General features: G+C 44.5%; 1 protein-coding gene across 4 annotated transcripts in view; it reads right to left on the reverse strand.

Moving 5' to 3' along the window:
- FBXO25 (F-box protein 25) overlaps nt 1-10302 on the reverse strand; it is a 62977-nt gene extending 52675 nt beyond the window's left edge. For 2 of the 4 annotated variants that reach the window (XM_046648623.1, XM_046648620.1), the window contains exons 1-2: nt 10181-10296; nt 3051-3191 (exon numbers count right to left, since the gene is read on the reverse strand). In XM_046648623.1, coding sequence (XP_046504579.1) covers nt 3051-3184 — 134 coding nt within the window. In that variant the 5' untranslated portion in view covers nt 3185-3191; nt 10181-10296. Of the gene's footprint in view, nt 1-3050; nt 3192-10180 lie in introns of all 4 variants that reach the window. The other 2 variants (XM_046648622.1, XM_046648621.1) reach the window with 2 other exon arrangements.
- Between the last annotated feature and the right edge of the window lie 2315 nt (nt 10303-12617).

The following is a 12617-nucleotide window of genomic DNA, read 5'->3' on the forward strand; positions in this document are numbered from 1 at the left end:
GTGGGAGTGTCTGTAGGAGGGGAAGGAAAGAGAGAACATGGGGTTCACATCCTGGCTGTGTTCCCTAGTTCTGTGTGTGTGCAGAGAAATGAACCCTCAGGCACTTACACACGTTTGGGCTGAGAAGGAAAAGAATACTCAAAGAAAAGGAGAAACTCAGGCAACTTCCTTAGTGCAGAGCAGCAGTAACATGGTATTTCAAGAATGACAGTTTTTTTAAACCAACACCCTGTAACCTGTTTACCCATCCTAAAGGGTGACTTCCAGGACTCTCTACATTTAACAGGACACTGGGAGTACAAGTAAACATCTAATATTTCCATATATATTCAACCAACAGTAAATTTAAATAATTTGCTATAAAAATCACAAGACAAAAGACAACCTTGAATATTCATAACTGTGCAACACTAATTATCGAATACTAACAGCATATGTAATCACCTACCTTGTATATATTTTATTAAGAGAAAATAAAATTCAGAATGGCAAAAATGCCACAATATAAGTTCAACAAATATTATGCATTATCTTTACTTTAATCTGAAATGCAAAATAAATTTCTGCTTTGAGATCCCGAATTGCTAAAGCAATCCTGAGAAAAAAGAACAAAGCTGGAGGCATCACAATCCCTTACTTCAAAACATACTACAAAGCTACAGTAATCAGAACAGCATGGTACTGGTACAAAAACAGGTGCACAGATCAATGGAACAGAATTGAAAGCCCAGAAATAAAACCACATATCTACGGACAGCTAATCTTTGACAAAGGAGCTGAGAGCATACAACGGAGAAATGAAAGTCTTTTCAACAAGTGGTGCTGGGAAAACTGGAACGCTACATGTAAAAGAATGAAAATTGATAATTCTTTTTCACCATTCACCAAAATAAACTCAAAATGGATCAAAGATCTAAAGGTAAGACCTGAAACCATAAGGCTTCTAGAAGAAAATGTAGGCAGTACACTCTTTGACATCAGTATTAAAAGGACCTTTTCAGACACCATGTCTTCTCAGACAAGGGAAACAATAGAAAGAATAAACAAATGGGACTTCATCAGACTAAAGAGCTTCTTCAAGGCAAAGGAAGACAGGATTGAAACAAAAAAAACAACCCACTAACTGGGAAAAAATATTTGCAAGTCATACATCTGACAAAGGGTTAATATCCATAATATACAAAGAACTCACATAACTCAACAACAAAAAATCAAACAACTCGATCAAAAATGGGCAGAAGACATGAACAGACATTTCTCCAAAGAAGATATACGGATAGCCAATAGGCACATGAAAAGATGATCATCATCACTGATCATCAGAGAAACGCAAATCAAAACTACACTAAGATATCACCTTACCCCTATTAGAATGACAAAAATAACCAAAACAAATAGTAACAAATGTTGGAGAGGTTGTGGAAAAAAAGGAACCCTCATACACTGTTGGTGGGAATGCAAACTGGTGCAGCCACTATGGAAAACAGCATGGAGATTCCTCACAAAATTAAAAATAGAACTACCATACGATCCAGCCATCCCACTACTGGGTATCTATCAATCTAAAGAGCTTGAAATCAGCAATTCCAAAAGTCCCATGCACCCCAATGTTTATTGCAGCACTGTTTACAATAGCCAAGACGTGGAAGCAACCTAAGTGCCCATCAACTGATGATTGGATAAAGAAGATGTGGTATATATATACAATGGAATACTACTCAGCCATAAAAAAGAACAAAATCGTCCCATTTGCAACAACATAGATGGACCTTGAGGGAATTATGTTAAGTGAAATAGGCCAGATAGAGAAGGACAATCTCTGTATGACTCCACTCATGTGAGGAATTTAAAAATGCAGACAAAGAGAACAGATTAGTGGCTACAGGGGAAAAGGTGGGGTGGGGGGTGGGCACAAAGGGTGAAGGGGTGCAGTTACAACATGACTGACAAACAATAATGTACAACTGAAATTTCACAAGATTGTAACCTATCAATTCAATAAAAATTAAAAAAAAATTTCTGCTTTGAATACTGCAAAAATCAGTCTCTAGTCTAAAGCTGCTAAATTTCTGTCAGAAAAACAGATAACCTGTAAGTTCAAAACACACAACTGGTAATTATGGAAGTGTCAAATGAAAATACACAGTAAATTCAATGACTAGACCCATGACAGCTTGGGGGAAGAAGCCCCAGACCTTCCTAACTCTCCAAATGCTCACATACCACTGGTGATGGAGACGCCGGGTACCACTCCACGGCCCTCCACCCCGCTGTGTGTTCACATCACCTCTGACTCTGATCTGATGGAGGTGCCGGGTACCACTCCACAGCCTTCCACTCCACTATGTGTTCACCTACCTCTGATTTTGATCTGATGGAGATGCCAGGTACCACTCCATGGCCCTCCACCCCCTGTGTGTTCACCCACCTCTGACTCTGATCTGGACACATGGCTACACATGAGGATGACCCCCACCCCCTCGCAGCATCCCCTCAGCCACGCTCTCGCCCATGAGGTGTGAGCAGATATGACACGCACACTCCTCCTCTTCCGCCCACTGGCCGGGATGCGCATGTCGTGGGCAGCACTGCTCCTTGGGCCATGAGGACGAGGCTACCTCTTGGGACAGCACAGCAACAGGACAAAACATCTTTCCACCCTCAGCAAAGTCGCTACACCAACTCAGGCTTTCAAGAGAGAAAATAATATTTCTGCCTGTGGAAGCTACTACTACCTGGGTCTCTGACATGCGCTGCCAAAACTCTATCTCTGCTGCCTCAAGTTCCTCAGCTGTAATGTGGGGTTAATGACAACACCACCTCTCTCTCATATAGTAAGAATTAAATGTTTTCAATAAAAAGAAGCAAGCAGCACCTTGTAAGTACTAGGCTCAGTCTGCAGCTAAATAACTTGTTTCTTCACACCAGCCTTGTGTGCAGGCATTTCTCAGCCAAGTGACAAGCTACACAGCTTTGCAGTGGCTTGAAAAATATTTGAAGCTATAGACAGTACGCAGCAAACGACATGGCTCTGCTGGGCTGTAACTTACATGCTGTGATTGATGCTACAGTGGTCATGCTCTCTCTCAAGTTCCTGACTCCAAGATTCGTATCTTCTCCAGCCATCTTCTGTTTTAATCCAACTCCATCCAGGAGACCTCCAGTCCTGACCCAAAAACGGCATAGTTCTCCTATAAAAAATTTAATTTATGTTGAAAACATATGTGTAACTAACTAAAGTTTCTTTTCATTTAGAACATCTATTCATTAATTTTAGTGAATAAAGTTCTTACTTAACATTTAAATTTCTGCATATGCCTTAAATGCTGCCTAGACATTGGTGGTAAAATGGTGAAGAAAACACAGTACCTCAGTTGTACTAAAATGATAAAACAGGATAAGTATTGGTGGATTTATCAGCCCCAAATTGCCCATGTCATGAAAGGTGTACCAGAGGTGACATGTCAGCTCACACCTGAAGAACAAGCAGGAGTCAGGGAGTGAGGAAGAATAGGGAGCACTGTACCAGACAGAAAAGTCTCTTTGCCAGAGATCAGAAGCAACATAAAGTGAACATCTTCATGTTCAGACACTGTATGTAGTTCACTCTGGCTGAAGCTTACAGTTCAGCCGTGCTGTATAAAAACGTTTCAGTCAATCATGGACTGCATATTTGATGGTGGCCCCACATAACCTAGGTGTGTAGTAAGCTGTACCATCTAGGTTCGTGTAAGCACACTCTATGACGTTCACACAACAAAACTGCCTAACGATGCATTTCTCAGACAGGATCCCCGCTGTTAATGCATGACTGCATAAGAGAGGGAGCAGGGAGCAGCTAGAAGAATGGAGAAGCAATTAAGGGAGAGATCAAGTCAAAGGAGTGGACTTTACTCTGAGGTCAATGAGGAGTCAAGAGACAGACTTCAGCAGGTAAGTGATTCCATTAGATTTGAGGTTCACAGAACTCAGGGTTACACTGTGCAGAATGAATTGAGGGGGGAGGCAGCTGGAGGAAACAAGAGTTAGGATTGCAGGCTACTCAATACTGGCCTTTAAAAGGTGAGAGTATGGCTGCAACAGGAACAGAGAGAAGAGAGTCTAGAAACTCTTAGGAGGTAGAGTCAAACAGAAATCAAGGGGCTCCCATCCTGTGCCATCTCTTGCTCTCTCATCCACTCAGTGTTCCAAGCTATCCTAGGGAAAGGCGCATGGGGCAACGAACAACGCCAGGCAGGCTAGATGTGTGAGGGGAATCAAAGATACCCAGATTTTGATTTTCTCACCTGGCTCTGACATAAGGAATACAGAAGGGAGAGACCCTGATTTCAGTTTTGGAGATGCCTCCTAGGTTTGCTACATCTGTTGTACTGGCACTATACTAGATTCCAAGTATAAAAACTATGACTTAAAAATGATGAAACAGACATTATTACCTCCATAAAGCTTACAACTTGGTAAAAGCAAGACTTTGAATACCAGTTCTTCCACTGCCTGGAACCGCCTTCCTCTTGATCAGTGGTTCTCAACCCCTGCTGTGCATTAACGCCACAGTCTTGGAAGCTTTTAAAAAGTACAAGTGCTCAGCCCCATCCCAGACCAATTAAATATGAATATTTGCAGTGATAGCTAAGTACAAGCATTTTTTTCAAATGTCCACCAGTCATCTCATGCACACTGAGGGCTAAGAACTGCCTTGGATATTCACACTGCCGACCCGAAACATCACTGCCCCAGAAAGGCCTGCCTGACCACTTGACCCGAACAGCTCCCTCTGCGGCTGCTCCACTCACTCCCATCAGTCTCTCTGCCGTTACATAGCGTCTTCACAGTAATAAGCACTGTCTGAGATCATTTGTATGCTTATTGTCGGTTTTCCTCCAAGAAAATGCAATGTCTCGTTCAACTCTGTTATCCCAATTACATTGAACAATGCCAGACATGCAAGAGAAGCTTAAGAAACATTGAATGAGTGAATGTATATATAGATCCATGGCTCAGGAGAGAAAGGCTGGAGAGAGAGACAGGAAAATCATCAGTCCTAGACACTAATCAAAGCCATGAGAATATCACAGAGTATACATACATGGGAAAAGAAGAGAGCTGAGGAAAAAACTCTAAGAGGCACTGACATTTAAGGGACAGACAGATGAAGATGAGCCAAGGAAGGAAACTGAAAAGGAACAGTTAGAGAGGTATGGGGGAAAGTAGCAAATCAGGAGAAGAACGCATTTTAAGAAAGAAATGATTGACAGAGAGGAAAATGTTATAACAAAGCCAATATGATTAAGAAGTGAAAAGTATACACTGAATTTAGCTACAAAAAGGTAGCTAATAATTCAATCAAAAATAGTTTCAATAGGGGCCTGCCTGGTGGCGCAGTGGTTAAGTGTGTGCATTCTGCTTCAGCGGCCTGGGGTTCACCAGTTGTCCCGGATGCAGACATGGCACCGCTTGGCAAGCCATGCTGTGGCAGGGGTCCCATGTATAAAGTAGAGAAAGATAGGCACGGATATTAGCTCAGGGTCAGTCTTCCTCAGCAAAAAGAGGAGGATTGGAGGCAGATATTATCTCAGGGCTAATTTTCCTCAAAAAAAAAAAAGTTTTAATAGAGTAGTGTGTTATATTACTCTCATGTGCAAAACAGACTGGGTATTCCACTAATGGGGAATATTTACATCATAGAGTACATGAGAGATGGAAGTGTTCAAATACCATCTCCCAATTACATTTACTACAACTAACAAAAAACATACTATTAAGTAGGCATTTATACTGGTTGGAAGAGACAAAAAAAGTTCAGAAGGAAATTAGAAGTCTTCAACATTCCTGGATCAACCACAAGTGCTTACTTCCTGAACTGGAATTGAGTTTATATCTGAAACATATGAAGTCATTTTTATTTGGACCAAGAGAATCTCCACATCTTGTTAAACTAACATAATCAGAACACATCTTTTTCAGTCACATAATGATTCACTTAAATTCTTGCTTTAGAAGATACTGATAAATCATGCCTTAAATCTCAGCACTATTTTGATAAGCCTCGTCTTGCAGACTTGTCTCACAACTACTGATCCCCCTAAAACGCAAAAGCAACCCCCTACTTAAGAGATAACCCACAGAACTACCCAAGATGGTCTCTGACAGTACACGTCTGACTTGCTGATGTGTGAAGCTTCAGAAACAGGCCAGAGAACGCTCCTACAAAGGAAGGGTAGTAGTATGATGTAGCAGATGATGCTTAAATGGCAAATTTTGTCACATAAAACACGTACAAGAGAAAAATGTCTGTTAGAACCATCTCTGACAAGTGCCAAGGTATCTTCAATACCATATTAAAACTGTGGACTCAGAGTTCTGTGTTTAAGAAAAAAAGTCAAGTGGCAACTGTGCAGAATACTGCTAAGCAAACCACATACAGGATTACTTCTACAACAAACATTTAAGCACTGACTAAATGTGTTATTGTGCTGTGTCCCTTCCCTAAGGTGTGCCCTCTAGCTGAGGGACTAAAAACAGGAAAACCCACACACAACACAATAAAGTAAATATATGTAAAACATACAAAAATACACACATCTGTGAAATCTGTAATCTGAGTGCTGAACGAGAGTAGAGAGGATAACTAAAGGAAATTCAGAGTAAAAAGCAGACCATCCGGGAAAACTCTGAAGAGAACTAGGACATGAGCTTGGCCTTGACACATGGTTAGATCTTAAGGGAACAGAGAAGCAAGGAAAAAATTCCAGCCATAGCAATGCAGGTGAAAAAACAGGAAGATGTAACACAGGTGACACATTTGACAATAATAAGCAGTATAGGTTGGTTGAAATAGAACTCTATGGGAAGATTGGCAGGTAGAAGCCAAGAAAGGTGGGTAGAAGCCAGATCATGGAGAATGTTGACTATCAAAGTTGTCTGAACTTTATTCTCTAAATAATTAAGTTTTTGAGCAATGTAGCGACATGAGCAGTGCTGTTTTGAGAATAATTTGCCAAGGCCTGCAGGACAGACTGAATGGGACAATGGAGGCAGAAAGTACAACTAATTAGGCAACAGAAACTTCTGACATCTCAGCTGACAAAATATTTCAAAACTTGACACAGAAACTTTGTACTTATCTCTTTAGACACTATGTCCACTCACCATGTAATACACTTATATTCAGGCCTCACAAACAATCCGTGTAACACCACTTACTCAAAGTTTCCACTGTAAAGTTAAGAATCAGTTTGGTGTTTCCAGCAAGATAATCAATTCTTTTACAACTACCAAAACTCTAGAGATCATTCACTTTGACTTTAACAACTCTGTGAGAAACGAATATAGTTGGTCTGAATTTCTCAGCTGCTAAGTGTATTTCCATGGGTTGGAAGGAGTCAAATGCAACTAAATGGACAACGCAAATAAAAAATTGTACATTTCTAAGGTTCTTCTTTTCAACACAGAGGAAAAGACTTGTTTCGCTGAAGATGTATATTTCCATAGATTTGTCATGTTACGCTCTTTGAATCACAATCAAGCTTTATTTTAAAGTATAATCTTATACAGTTCTTGAACTAAAGCACAGACTCTGGAAGCAGAGTTACTACAAACAATAACAAAAAGCCATCGGGGAGCACGGGCAGGACATGGGGGTGGATCAGGCAGGACATGTGGTGGAGCACTGACAGGACATGCAGTGGAGCAAGGACAGGACATGGGGCAGAGCACGGACAGGACATGGGGCAGAGCACTACAGGACATGTGGTGGAGCACTGACAGGACATGCAGTGAAGCAAGGACAGGACATGGGGCAGAGCACTGACAGGGCATGGGGCAAAGCACTACAGGACATGGGGTGGAGCACTGCAGAATAGGACCTCACCAAGTTCATTTGCGAGTGGAAACTTCTGACATTAGAGTCAGGACTAACCAAGAAGTGTCTTTCCTTCAACAAGCATACTTTTCGTTAACTAATGATAATAATAACAGCACACGTTTATTAGATCTTAGTATGGGTTAGGCATTATCTTAAACAATTTACCTCTATTACCTCATTTAGTCCTTACCACTACCCTACAAGGTAGGAATGTCATCATCCCCATTTTACAGGTTTAATTCTCTATTTTATAGATGAAGAAACTGAGGCAAAAGGTTTGGTGGAGCTTGGAGTTACACTCAGAGGACTCACTCCAGTGTCCTTGCTCTATCACTGTTTCTACAGTAGCAATTCCTGAACATCCTATGAAAACAGATGTCATAACACAGTGAGGGTTTTTTGCCCACCTTTTTACTTTATATTATATACATCACCAGATATGACCTAAAGTAATGATTGATTTAAATATAAAAACACTAAGACAAAGAAAACACGACAGGAAACATAACTCTAATAAATTGTAAAAGGCTACATGTATTTTGCTATTTGTTTTTAAGTTAGTTGAAAAGGAAATGGAATAACCACTATGGACAGCAGTTAACTGTAAGGGCAGAGCAAGAGCTAGCACTATATACACTATACACAAGAAACAAGTTGCAATGAAAATAATAGTATGACATTCAGAGAAAAAGACTGACAAAGGGGTTTCTTTCCCCCTTATTTCTTATTTTTCATCATAAATTTTGAGAAAATAATTTTCATTTCCTGAGATAAGAAAGAATGACTGGGTCTCAATTTGACAGACATTTGATCTTTTTTATTGCTTTCTTTTCCTTACAAGACTTCCAAATAACTTAAACAGTGAATACGCTTATTAAGTGTGGAGGAAACCGATCCAGAAAGAACATCGAGAAATGGTAAATTGAGGGTTGAGAATCAGAAATGAGATTTACTGTAAAGGTGTGAGAGAGAATCACAGATGCTTCATGGAATTAGAGAACATAAAAAAAGAGAAAGAGAAATGGAATATGAAAGAGTAAGAGAAAATGTGTCTTTTCTGATCTGGACTGGATGGTAAGGATTTGGAGGTGGCAAGAAAAGAGGGCTTCACAGGGAAACAGGATCCTCTGGATTCCTGAGTTTTCAAAAAGAGTCTGAAAAGGCCCAAGGAGAGCGATGGGACCCAGTTGGAAGACAGGCGGATCCGAGCTTACTTCGAAGGAAGGATGCAAACTTCACAAGGGTCAGCTGCAAGAGAAATACGTCAAGAAGGCACCGAAGAGAGAGCCGCAGACAAGGAACAGAGGAGAGAGAGAGGAGTGAAGCCGTGGAAGAGGCACAGAGTGGACTGCAGGGGAAGGGCAGTCACCGAGGCCGGGGTCCACGGAGAAAGGGAACAAGGGGCTGTCGCCGAAGGGAGATGGAAGGGGCAGAGAGGGCGGCCCACACTGCGGGGGCAACGGCCGACGGGAGTCTGCATCGTGCTGCAGACAGACCGCCTCTGTCTGGAGCGCGGACCCCGCCCCCATCTCGTCCCAACCTGGAGCACCGACAACCTCAGTCCCCTCCCGTGGAGCACGGACGCCCCCCATCCCGTCCCAACTGGAGCGCAGACAACCTCAGTGCCCCTCTGGAGCGCGGACGCCCCTCATCCCGTTCCCGCTTGGAGCGCGGACAACCTCAATCCCCCACTGGAGCGCGGAAGCGCCCCCTCCGCCCCCACCTGGAGCGTGGACAACCTCAGTACCCACCTGGAGAGCGGACGCCCCTCCTTCAGTCCCCCGCTGGAGCGCGGACGCTCCTTACCCCGTTCCCATTTGGAGCGCAGACAACCTCAGTACCCCCCCTGGATAGCGGACGCGCCCCCCTCTCTGTCCCCACCTGAGGCGTGGACGTCAGTCCCACCTGGGGCGCGGACCCCCGCCATCTCGTCTCCACCTGGAGCTTGGACAACCTCAGTCCCCCCCTGGGGCGCGGAGCCCCCCCCGGCCCCGGCCCCACCGGGGCCGCGGAAAACCTCAGTTCCCCCCTGGAGGGCGGACGCCCCCCTCCCCATCCCGTCCACCCCCTGGAACGGGGACGCCGCCGCCCCGTCCCTACCTGGGGCGCAGACAACTTCAGTCCCTACCTGGAGCGCGGACAACCTCAGTCCTTACTTGCAGTGCAGACTCCCCCGACCCCGTCCACACCTGGGGCGCGGACGGCCCCCACCCCATCCCCACCTGGAGCGCGGACAACCTCAGTCCCTACCTGGAGTGTGAACGCCCCCGACCCCCTCCCCACCTGGAGCGCGGGCGCCCCCGACCCCGTCCCCACCTGGGGCGCCAACCTGGGGCCGAGAACGCCCGTCCCACCTGGAGCTCCACCGCCTCAGGGCCCCTAACGCCGCCACCACAGGGTTTATTGCCGGAAGTCGCCCAGCCCTGACCAGGGAGCCGCGGAGAAGTCCCGCCTCCGGCCGCGCTGATTGGCCGGCGGGGCTCCGCGGGGCTGTGTTGCTACCCTGCTCACCGCGGCCGCGGCGCGCGCATGCGCAATGGCGCCGCTTCGCCCCTGCCGGCGCGTGCTCGGTGAGCGCGGCGTGGGAAGCCGGAAGCGGCGATGCGTCGGGGCCCGGGTACCGGCTGTGCTCCCGCCGGAAGAAGTGGGGCTTGGATGCTGCTGAGGGCCCCGGCTGCGGTGAGACGCGCATGCTCCGACTCAGCTGTCAGTTTCCAGTCCAACCCTGCCCGGGACGCAGCGTGACTTTCAGTACCGGCTCGGATTTGCCCGCAACCTCCTGTGCGCTTCATCTTCCCTACTTCCTTTAAGACTCAAGTGCTTTCTGTTATAAGCCGTTTAGAGTACTGTTCAGAGCCTTCTGGAGGGTCGGAAGTGTTCTGGAGGCCCCGCTTCCACATGTGGGGTTTTCTCCCAATTAGGAAAAAAGAATGTGGGGGTTAGTGGGAGGGACGGGGCGCAAGGCCGCTGAATCAGTCCGCAGAGTTCAGATCCCAGTGATGAGAGCCCGGCTCTAACCCGACTGCGGGGGTTGGTCCAGGAGTGGCTGATGGCGAGTGTGGACTCGCTAAGGCTGTAACCTCTCGGTTCCTCTTTTCCCCACAAGGAAAATGGAGATGAGAGTGGTACTTAGCTCCCAGGATATTTATAAGAATTAAATGATTAACATATGGAAAATATTTAAAACAGTGCCTGGTGGATAGTGAACAATATATAAGTATTTGATCTTAATATTTTTCGGCATAAAATGCGTGTTTTTATATTTTGAACACATTGCAGGAAGCATATCGTAAGTTCATATTTTGGAAAAATATTTTTGTAAGTTATTTCAGATGTGCTTATTACAATAGCGTTCTTTGACTACATGCTTTTACAATAATGTAAAAGGGATTGTGGACTGAAGTTGGTAATATTGCTTGCATATCCCGGATTTAAGAATTGCCCCCTTTTTTTCTTTCCTTCTCCCTCCCTGCCTTCTTTTCTTTATTTCGTTCACAGTTGCGGATTATTCCATTATGTGAATATATCGTAGTTTATTTAGATATTCTCCATGGATGGGCATTAGGTTCTTTCTAATATTTTGCTATTAAAAATAATGTCCTGTGGGGGACTGGAATTTGCCACCCCAAGACATGTTTCTTTGGCATGAGGATTATTTTGGGCTGGTTACTTTTAAAAACTGCAGACATGAGAGAAACTCTGAAAAATAGACTTTAACCCTTTGTAAAGAGATGTTTACATTTGTAAAGGAAATCTCCCTCCTTAAATGTGTCTCCCTTTCTGTACCAGGAAGAAGGGGGGATGACCTTATCTCTAGAAACTCTTATCAATAAGAAGGCAAGGACTTAAATTCTGCACGATAACCTTACTCTTGTTTACTGTGCTTTTCTGGTAATCTGCCATAACTGACTCCCCCCACCCCCAACATCCTCCTTTGTCTTGAGCTGAGGATGGTATTTAAGGTGAGAGCGTCTGCCATTTTGGCAAGTTACTCAGTTTTTCTGGGTCTCTCCCATGTGTGTATGTTATAAAGTTTTGTTTAATTTTCTCCTGTTATTCCATCTCATGTGAATTTAATTAGTTGTCCAGCCAGAAGGACCCAGAGTGGGTAGAGGAAATATCTTCCTTCCCTACAGCCCCATGAATAACTGTATGTATGAAGCTTTTTTCTTTATGTTTTTTAATTCGTGGTGGTATATTTGCAAGTAAATTACTGTAATTGGAATTGTTGGGTCAAGGATAACTGCATATGGAATTCTGGTAGATACTGCCAAGCCAAGACCCCACTATCACCATGGGGGGACATAAGAAGAGAATTAAATGTAACCTAATTTGCCAACATCCACATAGCTCCTTGTGAAGGAGCTGGACTAAGAGGAGGAAAAGTAACAGGAATCCACAGAGTAAGAGCAGGAGCCCACAGCAACAGTAGGTTTCCACACAGTAACAGCAGGAGCCCACACAGTAATAGCAGGACCCTGCACAGCACCAGCAGGAGCCCAGAGAGTAACAGCAGGAGCCTGCACAATAATAGCAGGAACCTGCACAGAAACAGCAGGAGCCCAGAGAGTAACAGCAGGAGCCCAGAGAGTAACAGCAGGAGTCCACACAGTAACAACAGTGTCCACAAAGCAGTTCAGGTCAGAAGTACCTCTGAGAGCCTACTTTGCTCCAATCATTGCACTCTGTGCTTATAAAGAGGAATGTCTTCTCTGCCCTCTGGAATCTCCGCCAGTGGAGGAGGGAAACAGCA

This window comes from Equus quagga, chromosome 22 (assembly GCF_021613505.1).
Source record: "Equus quagga isolate Etosha38 chromosome 22, UCLA_HA_Equagga_1.0, whole genome shotgun sequence".
Classification (NCBI taxonomy): domain Eukaryota; kingdom Metazoa; phylum Chordata; class Mammalia; order Perissodactyla; family Equidae; genus Equus; species Equus quagga.